This window comes from Nicotiana attenuata, unplaced genomic scaffold, assembly GCF_001879085.1.
Source record: "Nicotiana attenuata strain UT unplaced genomic scaffold, NIATTr2, whole genome shotgun sequence".
Taxonomy (NCBI): domain Eukaryota; kingdom Viridiplantae; phylum Streptophyta; class Magnoliopsida; order Solanales; family Solanaceae; genus Nicotiana; species Nicotiana attenuata.
In genome coordinates this window covers 1-17,944 of record NW_017672565.1, presented here as the reverse complement: position 1 = coordinate 17,944, position 17,944 = coordinate 1, and the positions used below count along the sequence as shown (strand labels likewise).

The 17,944-nt window shown below is 37.2% G+C and overlaps 2 protein-coding genes and 1 non-coding gene across 11 annotated transcripts; 1 reads left to right on the top strand and 2 right to left on the bottom strand.

The window, feature by feature from the left end:
• Positions 1 to 469: 469 nt before the first annotated feature.
• On the bottom strand, positions 470 to 3,387 carry LOC109213683 (protein NUCLEAR FUSION DEFECTIVE 6, chloroplastic/mitochondrial-like). 9 transcript variants are annotated; one of them, XM_019377515.1, is made up of 5 exons: positions 3,068 to 3,356; positions 2,829 to 2,950; positions 2,163 to 2,203; positions 1,528 to 1,547; positions 1,099 to 1,374 (listed from the first exon to the last, which is right to left on the bottom strand). In XM_019377515.1, the coding sequence occupies exons 1-3, from the start codon at positions 3,217 to 3,219 to the stop codon at positions 2,184 to 2,186; spliced, it is 294 nt and encodes a 97-aa protein (XP_019233060.1). In that variant the 5' UTR covers positions 3,220 to 3,356; the 3' UTR covers positions 1,099 to 1,374; positions 1,528 to 1,547; positions 2,163 to 2,183. The 9 variants fall into 9 exon arrangements, with proteins under 9 accessions (XP_019233058.1, XP_019233055.1, XP_019233060.1 ...); XM_019377513.1 differs by lacking the exons at positions 1,099 to 1,374; positions 1,528 to 1,547 and adding an exon at positions 470 to 819; XM_019377508.1 differs by having other exon boundaries at positions 1,099 to 1,547.
• Positions 3,388 to 4,065: 678 nt separating this feature from the next.
• On the top strand, positions 4,066 to 4,138 carry TRNAR-CCU. The gene has a single exon. It is a non-coding gene; the product is annotated as a tRNA-Arg (tRNA).
• Positions 4,139 to 4,319: 181 nt separating this feature from the next.
• LOC109213687 lies at positions 4,320 to 5,926 on the bottom strand. Its single transcript, XM_019377520.1, has 3 exons — positions 5,744 to 5,926; positions 4,900 to 5,076; positions 4,320 to 4,746 (listed from the first exon to the last, which is right to left on the bottom strand). Exons 1-3 carry the CDS (start codon positions 5,756 to 5,758, stop codon positions 4,501 to 4,503), a joined length of 438 nt encoding a protein of 145 aa, XP_019233065.1. The 5' UTR covers positions 5,759 to 5,926; the 3' UTR covers positions 4,320 to 4,500.
• Positions 5,927 to 17,944: the final 12,018 nt, after the last annotated feature.

Below are 17,944 nucleotides of genomic sequence, written 5' to 3'. Positions count from 1 at the left end.
AGTCAAGAGTCTTATTGAAGGTTCATAGCATTGATTGGGAAGATCCAAAATCTTCAAGCTGAAAGGTAGGTCAAAGCAGCAATCACAGCCCTAACCAAGCAAAAACTAAAATCAAACACCGATTTAACAACTATAGGAATTTAACCTACAACACTGTGCTGTGCTGTCACCACTCTAGACATAAGTTTCTTGATTCAATAAATTAAACCTGCACTAGAGCTTCTATAATGATTTGCTTTCAAATCAGATTTTAGTACCAACCAGTTCCTTAAGTCATCTGGAACATTATGTACAAATTAAGTTTTAAATCTGAGGCACATACCACACTAACGAATACATCAAACTTCGAAATTTAGCTCAGTCCAAGAACCTACATATTACATTCTTCAGATTTTGATGTATCCAGGGATGGCTTATAACTCCTTGAACAACACTTAGAACTTTCCACAGATTGGCAATATATAACCAATCAAAGATAAAAATTAGGTTTATTTCATTTGAACTGGCAAAAATATTATAAATCTGATACCTTGAGTTATACTAGTTTACTCATTTTTCTTGTATAGTCATAAGCACTAGGAGCTTCAAAGAGCTAAACAAGTACATACAACCCAATAAAAACTGCAAAGAAGCCAGAATTTACTGGAAAAGGTCATAAGGGAAGATTATAATGAAAATCAGATGACAGTCACAGAAGAAAATATATATTTCTTCATTCGAGCTCATACGGTACTCTATTTTTCAGACATTGTCTCAGAGTGCATGGACATTAAACTTCGCTTGAACCCTCCGACATTCATCATAGATCATCATTGCAATCTGATTAAATACCAAGTATTAGAATGACCCTAAGCATGATTAAACTAACAGTAAAATGAGAAAGGGAAAAAATTGTAAGCAAGAAGCCTTCAGCCTACCCAATTCAGTTATCTGGAGGGTTTTTTAAGGCATTAACTCATCAAGAATCAAATGATAGTATCTACACATCAATCTATAATCAGACAGGAATAGCAACTTGCAGCAAATAGATAAATTAGATGCCTCAAAGTTAAACAATACTCCCAAGAAACTAGAATATGGTCAATAAAGTACCTGCTCTAACACCACAAAAGAAAACATTATTAAGGCTTGGGTAAAACGTTTTTGAGACAAATTAAAGCTTTAGCCATCCCACAATATCTAATAACAATGTGCTTCCATAGGACTTCAACATGTAAATACCAAATGATAATAGAGTCCAACAGAAGCCAGAATTCACAGAAAGGAAAGTGTCCCAAGTTCTCATTCAGTACTCTACTTATCAGTTGCTTAGACTGCATGGATATAAAACTTCGCTTGAACTCTCTGACAATCATCATACATCATCATTGCAATCTGATTAAATACCAAGTATTAGAATGATGCTGACAACTTAACAACTACAACTGGAAATGCAAAATTCATATCTAAGCAACTTTTGGTCCCACAGACTATCTGATTCAGTTTTCTTGAAGCTTAATATGAAATTAACTCATCAACAATCAATACCAGCTGCATGATTCACAAATCTGCAAGAAATAGGTATTTCGATATCAATCTACAATCAGACAGCACAAATCATATAAATGAACATTTCAAGCCCCAACACCATGTCAAAATACATTTATATCATGTAAGCTGAAGTCATAAGGATTAAAGGAGCTTCAGTTGCGAGTTAGCTACTGCCGAAATTTCTTCAGAGATTAGAAGGGCCAAAAAGGGGATAAAAAGAAGGAGAAAAGGCAAAAAACACTACAGTATCAGAAATGCAACTCTAGCATATAAGTCAACAGTAAAACAATGAGGAATGTGTAGGCAATATTTATGATATGAATAGCTGCTTCTCATCAACTTATATCAAACATCAAGCCTACAGCTTTGGCTAGGTATTTGAAAGGGGAGTAATGATTAAGCGGTTCTTCAACACTGAAGAAAGAAAAAGAGTTGTAGCGTAAACCAATATGATCCTTTTTCCGTAGATACTAACATCTTTTACTTAGCAAATCCAAAACTTTTCAGCAAATTCAAGCTTAAGTTTGTAAAATCACAGAGGGGAGGTTCCTCATCAACCCTAAGTGGACCAAAAAAAGGAAAAAGAAATAGCAGCTACAAGTTACTTAAGACTCCAGCATAAGAAGATATACTTGAACTTCATTTCATGATCTTCATCTAGTCCTCTTTTGCCCTACAAGATCAAAAGAATATGCATCGTTTACCTTTACCGGAGGAAAGAGGAAGTAACATATAGTAACAACTTTGGCTGATAAATAAAAATTGAAGAAGTTAAAAAGTTAAAACCATTTTATCAATGAAAGTCCTTTGATATTTCGAAGAAAAAAGTATAAATATTCCTACAAAATTTGTCATTAACAGAATAATTCAATTAATTCAATTGCCAAATGTACACACTTTAATTCATCACCACTTATTCACTCCTTGTGAAGGGAGGGACCTGGAGAGCCAAAAAAAAAAACGTCTTCTGAAGTTCAGAGCTAAGATAAATGCATACATTTCACTACTGCTAGGCGCGGCTTCAGGTAATCAACACTGCCCATATATCGTCTAGAGGTCTACCACTCGATTCAAAGGCCAAAATGGAGAAAGAGAGAACATCTAAAGATACAGAATGTTTAGCTTACTGGCAAATCAAAACAATCGAATCTGTACATAGCACAATCTTTTTGAGATGCAAGCAAACACAATTTAAGGCCAAACAACTACAATTCACACATTCACAAACAAAAATATACAGATATAATACAAGCGTAAATCAATATAAGAAGTGCAAAATAAAGTAGTATGAAATATACCCTCAAGAGTCCAACCATAACTCCGAGGCGTAGCGGAAAGCATTGAAGTCAGCAACGCAGAAGCAGTGGCAGTGTGATAAGGAAGCATTGTTTCAACTGCGCAGCTCATTTCAACAGGCGACCTAACAAAAGTAATTGTAAAATTCAAAAAACTTGAATATCATATGAAAAAATTGAACAATAGATACTCAGTTAATCGATGAAAATGAAAATAAAATCATTTGCGTTTACTGCCTGACCTGAAAATGCGAGCAGTGAGGGGTTTTTGAGTGGGGAGGCGAAAGGGAGAAGTAGAGGCCTTAGGCTTGGCAGCGGCGGCAACTCTCGTGGCGGCAGTTCTGGCGGAGGAAGTGGCGGAGCGGAGGACGGACCTGGCGGCGAAAGTGGCCATGTTTCGGATCGCGAGGGCTCTGAGAGAGATGAGATGAGATTCGACCGGCGAAGTGCTAAAAGGGCTTTGTTGGGGTTTTAGGTTCTCAGATTTCGGGACCTTTTCCGTTTCTTTTTATCTAATTGGTTAAAAGACCACAAAAGAATGAGTAAATGGCACAAGAGGTCACTAATTTGTTTTGAGAAAGATAAAAGTGAGATTTAACTTTAATCTAGTTCTTTTTATCTTTGTATTGTGAACATATCAATATAGTTTTTTTTTTTTTTTTTACCATTTCTGCTCAATCCTGATTTACAAAAGGAAATCATTTATATTAAATTGTTAGTGAGACTACCTATCATTAAAAGTTCTCAATCAATTTATCTTGCGTCATGGCTACTAACTTAGCATTTTCACTAATCACAAGAAAAGATAAAAGATATCCCTCTTGGACCTATTTTCATCATTGCGATGTGTCTTTGCTCCCACTTCTTTAGTTTACTCAGCAAGTTATACTTTATTTCTGTTCAATTTATGATTTTTCAAGAGCTATTAATTAAGGATTAAATTAAGTATTTTCATTATACATTAAAGATGATGGATAAGTGTTCTTCGTTTGGGAAATGATTTTTCACAAAAGTATTGGGAAGCATCTTAAGCTTAGGAATAACTTAGGAAGATTGCAAGATTTATGTTTTCGGCTGAATCAACTTAGCCACAAGAGCACTATGGTCTAATTTAACTGCAGTTTTCACTAGAGAAATTGTTAGTTCTTGGCGCCAGGCGAGTAGCCCTTAAAAAGGGGAAAGCATCCAATAATTAAACGTTGATCTATTTATGTTTAAAGAAAGAGCTTGACAACAAGAAGCGCCTGTAGCTCAGTGGATAGAGCGTCTGTTTCCTAAGCAGAAAGTCGTAGGTTCGACCCCTACCTGGCGCGATGTAGAGTTTTTTGTCATTTGTTTTCTCATTGTTACTACAAATCCTGAATGGTCTTTTTTGGTTCACAAAACTATTAAATTTTTAGCTTTACGCATCAATGTTTAATGATGAAAATATAGGTAAATTCAGATGCAAAAGTACTACTTGATCGTAAACTATAGGAAGTAACCATAAGCATCTGTTGTTTACAATTGGAAGTTCAATTCGTATTCAACTGTTAACAATTCTGTGTTCTTTTACTCAGTACAATTTTATTAGGAAAATACAAAGATGAAAACAGAATTGACAAGAAACATCAGTCTAGTGTCACAATCATTTTGGTGACTGCCGACGCCAGACTGGCCTAAATTGTAAGAAAACTCAATGTTTAGGTGAATTACTCTTATTACGACTCATCTTCTCTAACACATTATGTAGCAACGGAACACAAAGTTTCTGTGTCATATCCCCTTCTTGGCACTTGTAATCCTCTAACTCTGATCGTCTGTTCTCATTTTTCTCAAGGTGGGCTCTGTTTGTAACGTCCGATTTTCGTCTGTTTACTGGTCTGATTCCGATAAGTCGGCCTAGAGAAACACTTTGATCTTGGAAGAAAGACATTGTGGACTGAAACAAATCCCACAAAGTAACATTAATATATGTTGATGATTGTGGTGCATTCACTGCTTTTGAATCGAACTATATAGTATAAACATAGTTAAAAGTTTTTAAAAATTACAATTATACTAAATTCGAACAACGCTGTGACCAAGTAATTACCTCAGTGTCAAGGTTGGAGGATGAAAAGGATGAGAAACTAGGTGAAGATATGTACAAACGGTATGCTATCTCTTCTGTTGCAGCTGCAGCTGTTACAACCTGAGATCTCTCAGCCACTCTAAGTCTTATATTCATGTTTTCAAGCCCCAGGGGCCATCCACTGGGCTCCTCATGCTCCTGGCAAATTCATATTAATTAATGCAAAATATCAAGAACGCACAGCCGGAGATTTTGTGGTTTCAACTGTATCCATTGCTCTTGAATCCAAATTATGTACACATATGTAAAGCAAATTTACAAGGTATACATATATTTATATAATAAGATCACACAAATTCTGAACTCACTGCCTCTAAATCTTAGATACGCCGAACTAAAAGCACAATATTAAAAAAAAAAATCAAGAACAACGTTAAGAGCTTAAGTTTCGAAGCCCAATCTTCAGTCCCCTAACTCGAAAAACAAAAATCTCTCGTCACCTGTCATCACTCAAGATTGCTGGTATCACAGCAGAGCAGTGAATCAGTCTTGGATGCAGTTACTCAAATCAAACTTGTCACTGCAAAAGGTGCAAGTTTTATTTGTTCCTTAATCTGCTAAATATATGGGATACCCCCAAACCGCATCCCAGTACTTAAGAAAAACGAACAGTTAACCTATTTCCAGGCAGAGGTGAGAGGTATGGTTGAAAACACCAAACTAAGAGTTTCAGTGTGCAAATCTAGTGTCATATTATTATAGAAAGCTGTCAAGATAATAAAGCAAAGAAATAGTAATAACGTTGAATCCTAGTTCCTACGCAAACAAACAAATTATTCAGAAGACTGGCGGTGCAGTATCGTACCTGTGTTACAACCATGGCTGTAGAATTAAGAAAGGTTAATCTGGCAAAAGATGAGGAGTCAAGATGATGATGATCTGAGTATATACTTTATCATTCAAAAGGGACAGCAAAAAGAGTTTATTTGGAAGGAGTGAGCACTGAAATCCAAGTTAAATAAAGGAGGAGTCTTTATTACAATCTTCACATTCTTTCCATACAACAATTAAGCGGTTGAAAATGCCCTTCCAGGGCCCCACTCAGGGGTTCAGCTTTTATATCGAGTTACACCCCGGGGGTCCCTTCACGTACGAGACCTCTACTAGTCCAACGTAATACTACAACAATAACAACAATAATAATACAACAACAACAAACTCATTTTATTCCCACAAATAGAATATGGGGAATGTAGTTTGTACGCAAACCTTACCCCTATCTGGTGAAGTTAGAAAGACTGTTTCAAATAAACTCTCAGACTCAAAAAGGGTGAGAAGAAAAAGAGGAAGAAAAGAATGAGGAGAACGGGAAGCAAGAAGAAGTAGTACTAAATAATAATAATAATAGGGAATACGGTAATAGAAGCAAAATAGACCACATGACGTAATAAAGAATTAATAAGAATGCGAGGAACATAGTGCTACCAAAACTACTAGTAGTAAGAAAAGGAGAAACTTTCAACCACCTACTAACCTTCTTCTCTAATCCTTGACCTCCACACCTTTTTATTGATGGAAAACAGATATAAGCAGCGGAAGCAAATAACCAGGATCACTTGCATGTAATATAGACAACACATAATCACAGATTTTAATCAAATATAAAATCGATACTTATCTCTTGAAGCGTGATTGCGATCACGAAAAGAGCCTTCAAATAAGAGCAAAATCGTCCACGAGACCGTCCTCCAGTTCCACAGTCTTCTGCTGTGTGACCCGAATAATGCCCGAAATTAGTCTCCTAGGAAAACCGTGTAGTAAAAACCATGGTCTCCTTATGGAATAAGACCTCTTTATATAGCCACAGGTTTTAGGGTTTATAACCTTTTCCTAAACCTGTTGGGTCTTCCTTTTCCACCAAGAAATATAATTCCATTTAATTCCTAATCATCAGGGCACAACAGGGACCGCAGTATTTAATTAATGAGGCTTCCTATTATGGACATAATTCGAAATATCCGAATTAATACTACCATAATAAATTACGAATTGTTCCACTATTCATAACTGCACTCCTTAGTTCAATATCGAAATTCTTCCATTGAACCTTATTTAATTCCCCATGTTAAGATTCAGATACTAATCAAATAATTAAATTACTCACTATTTAATTCATTGATTATTTTCTTTAGACTTTCGCTTAACTTATTTCATGTGACGGATACAAAATTCACCTGCAGGGTTTACACATAGAAACTTATAAGCTTTCATAAAGGTGTATCATCAATCCCTAGACCGAGACATGGATTCCATCAACTAACTATTACTTTGTCAATGTATATCATTATTGTCCAATTTACCAGGCATATTGACCCACGAAAGAATCTCGCCTTTTAATAATTCAAAACTATAATTATATACACAACTAATAATAATTATATCAAAATTAAGAGTATAAGTACATTTAATGGCTAGACAATTTATTTTATTAAGTCAGTATAAAATACTTATCTCTACTTGGTCCGTGCAATACATACAAAATGTACTAGTACAAGAAGTCGGAATTAAACCATTCCCATTTCAAGATAAATTATATGTAATCTTGTGCTACAATCATTGCTGATTGTTTGTCCAATTCCATCATTAGATTGTGAACATGATCTTTATACTTATAAGAACCGATGATTTAATCTTCCGTATATAAGCTAAACTCTATGTTGTTGCTACTGTGTTAAAACGCAAAATCAGAAAACTGTTAGAAGAATAAAAGAAACTGGAAAAACAATAAAGATTAAGAAATATTCCGAGTCCACCATTTGCTTGTGCGTCCTTAAGGAATTTTAACCCCCTCACACGTTGCCAAGGTAATGGATTAAATCCTCCCAGGATAAAACGGAATAAACCTTCCTGCAACAGTGGCAATACAAACTGCAGGATACCAACGAACTTAAAGAACGGAGCAAAATCACACTTACGAATTTGAGAGAGAGAGACTGCGAATTAGAATGCAGTATTTTCAGAAAGAAGGAAGTTCTGTAATGTTTTTGGTGTATTAAAAACGAAGCCATGCCTCAGAATTTATAGGCAATTATTGGAAAAGGTGTGATGTTTGTTCTTGAAAAGGTGCCTTTTCAGAAGTTTACGCGGCCTGCCGCGGTCCTACCGCGGTTACGCCAGGACCGCGGCCAGAGTGGCCCTCTGAATCTGCAGCAGGGTTCTGGCGCGGTCCTACCGCGGTTACGCCAGGACCGCGGCCAGACTATCCTTCTGAATCTTCAGCAGTGATCTGGCATTTAATTAATTATTAAATAATTAATTAAATAAATTTTGTCCAAAAAATAATCTTATCTATCGATCATTTGACAAATCCAAATCCAAATCCAAATCCAAATCCAAAGCCGAAGCCGAGCCGAGCGAGCGACGACGGCGCGAGGGTTCATTCTCTTCAACTCCTTTTAAGAGCATTAAGAAGTGATTCTATATATAAGCACACAAATGTAGTTGTCCCTCACCAATGAGGGACAAAGTGCAAGTCAAAAGCTCACTTCATTCAAGTTCATTTCCCTCCATTTTATTTCCCACCATTTCCAATTCACACTCTTATACTTTAAAGCCCAATGCTTAAAGTCTTTGAAGCTCAATGCCTTTAAAGTCCAACAATCCCCCACATAAATAGGAATGGATGTAACAAGAATGATCATAGATGAAAGCTGTGTGATTTGCAAGTAAGGATTAATCGCATCTGGATAAGTAGGTTTCCCTTTGAACTTTCCGTAGTGAACATATGTCGGATATACTTGGTCAATCGGTATATTTGATATCTTTGAACCGTCGAACTTTAGTGTATACCTAGACAATCATATGTCACACAACCAACCCTTAACCGTCTTTTGGTTCTCATTGTTGTGTTCGTTTTAGCCATGAACACCGCCTAGTTTCATAAGTGTGTAGAGAATTGGCCTTACAAAATTCTCATTGAAGCGGCTTCCACTTCACACTTACATAGGTGATTCCTAAACGTGTAATCCTTTAGATTAACACTATTTGATAAATACCACATCAAACTTAGGTAATCATTAAAGAACGTGTAAAGTTCTATCCTTGTTACTGAACATTGTCTTCATCACGAGAAGGGACCAAAGATTTTACTTTGACAATGTTGAACCGGTCAATCACAACTTTGTTTGAGCTCCTTGAACCTAGATCTCGGAACATCCAAAATTCTAGGTAGAGTTACCGCCATGTTGACTTGTCCTCGGCCATAGTCCCATTCCCTTAGATGATTTCTCAAGTCCCTCTCTAATTAAGCCTTTTGTAAGCGGAGCCGCCACATTATCCTTTGATCTTACATAATCAATAGTGATAATTCCACTAGAAAGTAGTTGTCTAACGGTGTTATGTCTTCGTCGTATATGACGAGACTTTCCGTTATACATAACGCTCCCTGCCCGTCCTATTGCAGCCTCACTATCGCAATGTATGCAAATAGGAGCCAAAGGTTTTGGCCAGAACGGAATGTCTTCTAAGAAATTTCGAAGCCATTCAACTTCTTCACCGGCTTTATCCAAAGCTATAAACTCTGATTGCATTGTAGAGCGAGCGATGCACGTTTGTTTGGAAGACTTCCAAGATACTGCTCCTCCACCAACAGTAAAAACATATCCACTTATGGACTTTATTTCTGTTGAGCCGGTTATCCAATTTGTATCACTATATCCTTCGATAACCGCAGGATATTTATTGTAGTGCAAAGCGTAGTCTTGGGTATATTCCAAATATCCAGAACTCGTTTCATTGCCACCCAGTGATGTTTGATTGGATTACTTGTGAATCGACTAAGTTTACTTATTGCACGAGCTATATCAGGTCGTGTACAGTTCATGATGTACATTAAACTTCCCAACACACGAGCATACTCTAATTGAGACGTACTTTCACCTTTATTCTTTATAAGATGATGATTTAAGTCAATTGGAGTTCTTGCACTTCTAAATTCCAAGTGTTTGAATTTTTCAAGTACCATTTTCACGTAATGTGATTGAGACAAAGCAAGACCCTGAGGAGTCCTCTGGATTTTAATTCCTAGAATTACATCGGTAACTCCTAAGTCTTTCATATCAAACTTATTAGCAAGCATACGCTTAGTAGCTTGAATGTCGGCAATACCTTTGCTCATTATTAGCATATCATCAACATATAAGCAAACAATGACTATATGATTTGGAATGTTCTTAATGTAAACATATTTATCACATTCATTAATCTTAAAGCCATTTGATAACATTGTTTGGTCAAATTTCACATGCCATTGCTTGGGTGCTTGTTTTAGTCCATAAAGGGACTTAACAAGTCGACACACCTTCTTTTCTTTTCCCGGAACCACAAACCCTTCAGGTTGGTCCATGTAAATTTCTTCCTCTAAATCACCATTTAAGAAGGTTGTTTTTACATCTATTTGATGGATTTGAAGATCATACAAGGCGGCTACCGCTATTAGCATCCGAATGGAAGTAATTCTTGTTACCGGCGAGTATGTGTCAAAATAGTCAAGACCTTCTCGCTGTCTAAATCCTTTGACAACAAGTCTTGCCTTGTATTTGTCAATAATACCATCGTCTTTTATTTTCTTCTTGAAAATCCATTTAGAACCCAATGTTTTGTTACCTAGAGGAAGATCAACCAATTCTCAGGTATGGTTGCTCAATATGGATTCTATTTCACTATTGACAGCTTCTTTCCAATATTGTGCTTCTGAGGAAGACATTGCTTCCTTGAAGGTACGAGGCTCATTTTCTAGGAGGAAAGTTAGAAAATCTGGACCGAATAAAGTAGATGTCATTGACGTTTACTTCTTCTCGGATTTTCCTCATTAGGCATACCATCTGTTATTTCCTCCCGAGGTCGTTTTGACTTTTGGTAGGTCACTCCACTTTCCTTTTTATACGGATAAATAGTTTCAAAGAATTCAGCATTATCTGATTCTATTATCGTATTAACGTGAATCTCAGGATTTTCTGACTTATGAACTAGAAAACGATATGCCTTGCTATTAGTTACATATCCAATAAATACACAATCAACCGTTGTTGGACCTATCTTAACCCTTTTAGGTTTAGGAACTTGTACCTTAGCTAAACACCCCCACACTTTGAAGTATTTCAAGCTGGGCTTCCTTCCTTTCCATTTTTCATAAGGAATGAACTGTGTTTTACTATGAGGTACACGGTTGATTATTCGGTTAGCTGTAAGTATAGCTTCCCCCCACAAGTTCTGTGGTAAACCAGAACTTATCAACAACGCATTCATCATCTCTTTCAACGTTCGATTCTTTCTCTCTGCAATTCCATTAGATTGTGGAGAGTAAGGGGCAGTTGTTTGGTGAATAATGCCATTTTCCAAACATATTTCTTCAAAAGGAGATTCATATTCTCCACCCCTATCACTTCTTATCATTTTGATCTTTTTACTTAGTTGTGTTTCAACTTCACTCTTGTATTGCTTGAAAGCATCAATTGCCTCATCTTTACTATTAAGTAAATAAACATAGCAATATCTCGTGCTATCGTCAATAAAAGTAATAAAATACTTTTTCCCACCGCGAGATGGTGTTGACTTCATGTCACAAATATCTGTGTGAATTAAGCCTAAAGGACTTGAATTCCTTTCAACGGACTTATAAGGATGCTTAGCATACTTTGATTCCACACATATTTGACATTTGGAATTAATGCAATCAAATTTTGGCAATACTTCTAAATTTATCATTTTTCGCAATGTTTTGAAGTTGACGTGACCTAAGCGTGAATGCCATAAAGTGTTTGACTCAAGTAAGTAAGAAGAAGCATTAACTTTATTGATAGGAACTGCTATTACATTTAGCTTAAAAAGGCCCTCATTCAGGTAACCTTTTCCTACATACATATCATTCTTACTTAGTACAACACTATTAGAAACAAAAGTACATTTGAATCCATTCTTGACAAGAAGTGAGGTAGACACAGGATTCTTGCGAATTTCTGGAACATGGAGAACTTGGTTTAGAGTCACTATTTTTCCCGACGTCATCTTCAACGCAATCTTGCCAACTCCTTCAATTTTGGCTGTAGACGAATTTCCCATGAAAATTGTCTCGTCGGGTCCTGCGGGGGCATAAAAAGAAAATAACTCCTTGTTAGCACAAACATGGAGGGTGGCTCCAGAATCTATCCACCATTTTTTAGGATTTCCTACCAAGTTGCATTCAGACAACATGAACACAAGTCCTCCATGTCTTCAACATTTTCAACCATGTTAGCTTGATTCTTTTTCTTCTTATCATTCTTTGGTGCACGACAGTCCATGGCCTTATGCCCAGACTTTCCACAATTGTGGCAATTACCCTTGAACTATTTCTTGCTTGGGTAATTCTTTGGTCCAAAAGCCTTTTTCCTCTTCTTATTTTGTGGCGCCTCCTCAACAATGTTAGCCCTTATTATTGTCGAGTTTCCATGTGACTTCTTTTCGACATTTTTGTTGTCTTCTTCTATCCTCAAACGAACAATCAAGTCTTCAAGTGTCATTTCCTTCCGCTTGTGTTTAAGATAGTTCTTAAAGTCCTTCCACAACGGAGGTAACTTCTCAATGAAAGCGGCAACTTGAAAGGCCTCATTAATGACCATACCTTAAGCAAGGAGGTCATGCACAATAACTTGTAATTCTTGGACTTGAGTTATGACCGACCTAGTGTCAATCATCTTGAAATCCAAAAACCTTGCAGCCACGAACTTCTTAAGTCCGGCATCCTCAGTCTTGTACTTTTTCTCAAGCGCATTCCATAACGCTTTTGATGTTTCCATGACACTATAGACATTGTACAGGCTATCTTCCAAACAACTCAAGATGTAGTTCTTGCACAAGAATGTTTCTATACTTCAGTTACAACACATCGTTCGTCATCTGGAGTGTTTTCAGCCAGGACCGGAGGATCCTCCTTGATGAATCGCTGCAAACTCAACGTAGTAAGATAAAAGAGCATCTTCATTTGCCAGCGTTTGAAGTCGATACCGGAAAATTTTCCGGGTTTTTCTGCTGGTGCCATAGCATGAGCAGGAGCAGGAGTTGAACGGCTTGACGAGGCAGCCACATTTGTAACAGTAGCACCCGTTCCCGCAACATTTCCATTAGTTTGGTTTTCATTCGTCATTTTTCTGTAAAGTTGGAAACAAAACAGAACTTGGTTTAATCAGTGAAGTTTTGATATCTTCAAACTGAATACCAAACCAAACATACAACATCTAACAATGGTGAAGTTTTATATACTTCAAACCCGGACGTTTATTATTTCGGTAAAGTTTTGATATACTTTAAATCGGACAGAACAATTATTGGAGTAGAAAGCACGAAAGCTTTAATCTCCAAAACAATATATAAATATAGATAACAGTTTTAATATATATTTCAACACAGAAACATTAGTATAAAATAAAATTCCTTAAGCTTGTTGTTGCTACTGTGATAAAACACAAAATCAGAAAATTGTTAGAAGAATAAAAGAAACTGGAAAAACAGTAAAGATTAAGAAATATTCCGAGTCCACAATTTGCTTGTGTGTCCTTAAGGAATATTAATCCCCTCACACGTTGCCAAGGTAATGGATTAAATCCTCCCAGGATAAAACGGAATAAACCTTCCTGCAACAGTGGCAATACAAACTGCAGGATACCCACGAACTTAAAGAACGGAGCAAAATCACACTTACGGATTTGAGAGAGAGAGACTGCGAATTAAAATGCAGTATTTTCAGAAAGAAGGAAGTTCTGTAATGTTTTTGGTGTGTTAAAAACGAAGCCATGCCTCAGAATTTATAGGCAATTATTGGAAGAGGTGTAATGTTTGTTCTGGAAAAGGTGTCTTTTCAGAAGTTTACGCGGCCTGCCGCGGTCCTACAGCGGTTACACGGTCCTACCGCGGTTACGCGGCCAGAGTGGTCCTCTGAATCTACAGCAGGGTTCTGGCGCGGTCCTACCGCGGTTACGCCAGGACCGCGACCAGACTATCCTTCTGAATCTTCAGCAGTGATCTGGCATTTAATTAATTATTAAATAATTAATTAAATAAATTTTTTCCAAAAAATAATTTTATCGATCGATCATTTGACAAATCCAAATCCAAATCCAAAGCCGAAGCCGAGCCGAGCCGAGCGAGCGACGACGACGGCGCGAGGGTTCATTCTCTTCAACTCCTTTTAAGAGCTTTAAGAAGTGATTCCATATATAAGCACACAAATGTAGTTGTCCCTCACCAATGAGGGACAAAGTCCAGGTCAAAAGCTCACTTCATTCAAATTTTTATTTCCCACCATTTCCAATTCACACTCTTATACTTTAAAGCCCAATGCTTAAAGTCTTTGAAGCTCAATGCCTTTGAAGTCCAACATACAATACGTGGTATGCCAAGTTAGACAGAGATGTTTAAAAGTTACACTTTTGATGATTTCAAGTGTCTATCTGATCACCCCATAAGTTTATATGTTTATTTTACAAAACATACCAAGTTAAAGAGGTTATCTAAGATTTTTGCCCAATTAAAATAAAGGGCTAAGATAGGATAAATATAGTCCGACAACTCTAACACGAGAATTAAATTGTACAGATTATGTATTACTAATGTTTTTCCTACCATCAATTTACGGATGTCAAGATAAAAGTTTATGCTCCTTTCCTTCTATTTTAATTCTCGTTTTAGATTTTTTTATGGTATTAATAAATACAAATATTGAGTTTAGTTATTGTTTGTACATTCTTTATTGTGTTGTATACTTAGTTAGCTTATGCTTAGCTTGTTTAGTTAGTAGCTTAGTTAGTCATTAGTTTAGTCAATTGGTCAACATGTATATATATACTTGTACAGTTGCAGAAATAAGATGAAGGTTCATTTTTATACGCAAAATATTTCTCCGTTCATCTGCTCTCTCTACTCCTTCCCTCCTCTTCTCTCAGAACCTTCCAGAAGACTCCATGGGAGTTCAGCAGATCTGAGCTTGCATGTATGGTTTTGTTATGGTTTTGTTATGGTATCAGAGCACGGGTATCAGTTCGAATCCCTCTCAGCATTTTAAAATCTAGTTCTGAATCTTACTTGAACTTCGTCGATCTCCAAAGCTTCGGTCGTTGTTTTTCCTCCCAATTCTGAAATTCGTCTCAAAATTGACGATCTCTGATTCAATTGAGGATTTTATACCTCACAATTTCATCAAATTGGAACCTCGCACATGGCTATCGACCAAAGTGAAGAAACGAGCCCTAGCACGAGCAGAAATGACCAATTGGTCATCGATACTGGTAATCCCATTTACATTCATCCTTCTGATAGTCCTGTAATGACCTTAGTACCAGTTCCGTTTGACGAAACTGGATATCGCTCATGGAGACGGAGCGTGTTACGAGTTTTGTCAGTTAAGAATAAATTAGGGTTTATAAATGGGGAATCTAGAAAACCTAAGCCCGATTTGCCTCAATTACGCCAGTGGGAGAGGTGTGATGATATGGTGACCTCATGGATCCTCAATTCCCTCGCTAAGGAGATTTCTGATAGTATGGAATATGTGAATGACTCAACTGAGTTGTGGAGGGAATTAGAGGATCGTTATGATCAAACGAGTGGAGAAAATTGTATCAGATTCAGAAGGAGATCAATGACCTTGCACAAGGTTCCTTAGACATTACTACGTACTATACGCGAATGAAGAGACTGTGGGAGGAACTGAACACTTTGAGTGTCAAGTCTCAATGCAGCTGCAATTGCACATGTGGGGCAAATGAGACCATGCATAAGGCAGAACAAGATCGAAGACTTATCCAATTTCTGATGGGACTAAATGAGGTCTACACAATAGTGCGAGGAAGCATTCTCATGATGAAGCCTTTGCCTTCTATGGCTCAGGCCTTTTCCCTGTTGATACAAGGAGAAAAACAAAGGGAATTCAAGCCCAATAGTCAACTGAATCTAGATTCTACTTCATTGCATGTGAATGCAAATCCACAGCATCAAAGTCCATTTGGAGCCAGGAACTTCAAGACACATTATACATCTAACAACAATAATAAAGGTCGCCCATTCTGTGATTACTGTAAGAGACCAGGACATACGAGGGAAAAGTTCTACAAATTGCATGGATACCCTCAAGGCAATTCTTACAACAATCAGAACCTCAATCGTGCCAATGCACAGCCATACAATCAGGGGAACAACCAAAACTACAAGTTCAATAGGGGAAAAGGGTCTGTGGAAAATGTACATGGGACTCCAGCTGATATAACTGATGAGAGTGGAGATAATCAGAACCTGCAAGATGAGAATCAGAATGTCAACCTAACAAAAGAACAATATGGGCAGATAATGACCCTGCTGCAGCATTTTCAAGTAGGACATGTGGGTGGATCTTCCAGCAATAGCAACATCACCACTGGCAGTGCAAACTTTGCAGGTATTGTTGTCTGTACTTCTTCTATTGATTTTGACAAGCCTTCATGCAAATTCTTTGAATCAAAGGCTGACATTTGGATCATAGACTCAGGAGCATCTAACCATATGACCTTTAATAAACATGCACTCACTAACATCACTAGATTACCCTATCCACTATTAATAAGTCTACCAAATGGTTATAGAGTGAAAGTTCTTGAATTTGGAGATGTGATACTCTCTTAAAACATTATCCTATATAGGGTTCTTCATGTTCCATCTTTCAAGTATAACTTGATTTCTGTTCACTCCCTTGCAGTACATCTTAGATGTCTTGTATTGTTCAGTGATACTCTTTGTCTGTTGCAGGCCCCTTCAGTGAAGAGGCCTCAAGTGATTGGTAACAACAAAGAGGGTCTGTATTATCTCTGTTCCAGGTGCTTGAGGGGTAAAAAGACCAATTTGCCTTCTACTGTTTCAGTTTCTTACTGCAAATGTATTCCTGCTCCCAATGTAAATAGTCATGAGTCTATTAGTCACGCTCATTCATATCACACTCCTCAATCTGTAGATATTTTCATTTCAAATAATAAGAATGAGTCCTCATGTGTGTTTGATAAACATGATGTAAATTCTCTGTGGCACACTAGGCTTGGTCATGTTCCTTTTGTTAAGATGAAAGGAATATCCTCAATCCCAGCTAAGTTTGCACCAAGACAACCCTTCATTTGTCCTATATGCCCTATGGCAAGACAAACCAGACTCCCATTTTCTCAAAGAACCAGCACCACATCCAAATTGTTTGAACTGGTCCATATAGATATATGGGGGCCTTGCCATGTAACCACCCATGACAACTGCAAATATTTTCTTACACTTGTGGATGACTTCAGTAGATCCACTTGGACACATCTATTGAGTTGCAAGAGTAATGCTCTTCAGGCTGTGAAAGCCTTTGTGGCTATGATTGAAAATCAATTCAATATATCTATAAAAACCATTAGATCTGATAATGGCTTGGAGTTTACCAGCCATGAAGCCTCTTCATTTTACCAATCTAAAGGAATCATACATCAAAAGACATGTCCCTATACACCACAACAAATTGGTGTAGTAGAGAGAAAACATAAATACCTTCTTGAGACTGCCAGGGCTCTCATGTTCCAGTCCAAACTCCCAACCAGATATTGGGGAGAATGTATTCTGACAGCCACCTATCTAATTAATAGGCTGCCAACCACTTACCTTAACAACAAGTGTCCTTTTGAATTACTATACCAAAAGAAGCCCAATTATTCCCATTTGAGAAGCTTTGGCTGCCTCTGCTACCCTACTGTGCCCAAAATATACAGAGATAAGTTTGAACCAAGAACCAACCCACATATCTTTTTTGGATATCCCTTTGGCACAAAAGGATACAAAGTGCTAAGCCTAGCCACCAAGAGAATTCACATTTCTAGAGATGTAATCTTTCATGAAAATATCTTTCCTTTTTCCTTAAGTTCTAATAATGCCTCCTTCCCTGATGTCCTTAAAACAGTCTCATTTCCTAACTACTCTGAGGACAGCAGTCAAGTTTCCCCTACAAACATTGGACAAGGTCCTGAAAGTGTCACATCTCCAG

What these genes read in the sequence shown, in the direction of transcription:
- LOC109213683 (XM_019377511.1), bottom strand. Translation starts at nt 3,219, where the DNA reads ATGGCCACTTTCGCCGCCAGGTCCGTCCTCCGCTCCGCCACTTCCTCC. An exon ending in CTCACTGCTCGCATTTTCAG is followed by an intron (nt 2,951 to 3,067) that starts GTCAGGCAGTAA and finishes TACTTTTGTTAG; the next exon opens with GTCGCCTGTTGAAATGAGCT. An exon ending in TTATGGTTGGACTCTTGAGG is followed by an intron (nt 2,204 to 2,828) that starts GTATATTTCATA and finishes TTGATCTTGTAG; the next exon opens with GGCAAAAGAGGACTAGATGA.
- LOC109213687 (XM_019377520.1), bottom strand. An exon ending in CCTCCAACCTTGACACTGAG is followed by an intron (nt 4,747 to 4,899) that starts GTAATTACTTGG and finishes GATTTGTTTCAG; the next exon opens with TCCACAATGTCTTTCTTCCA.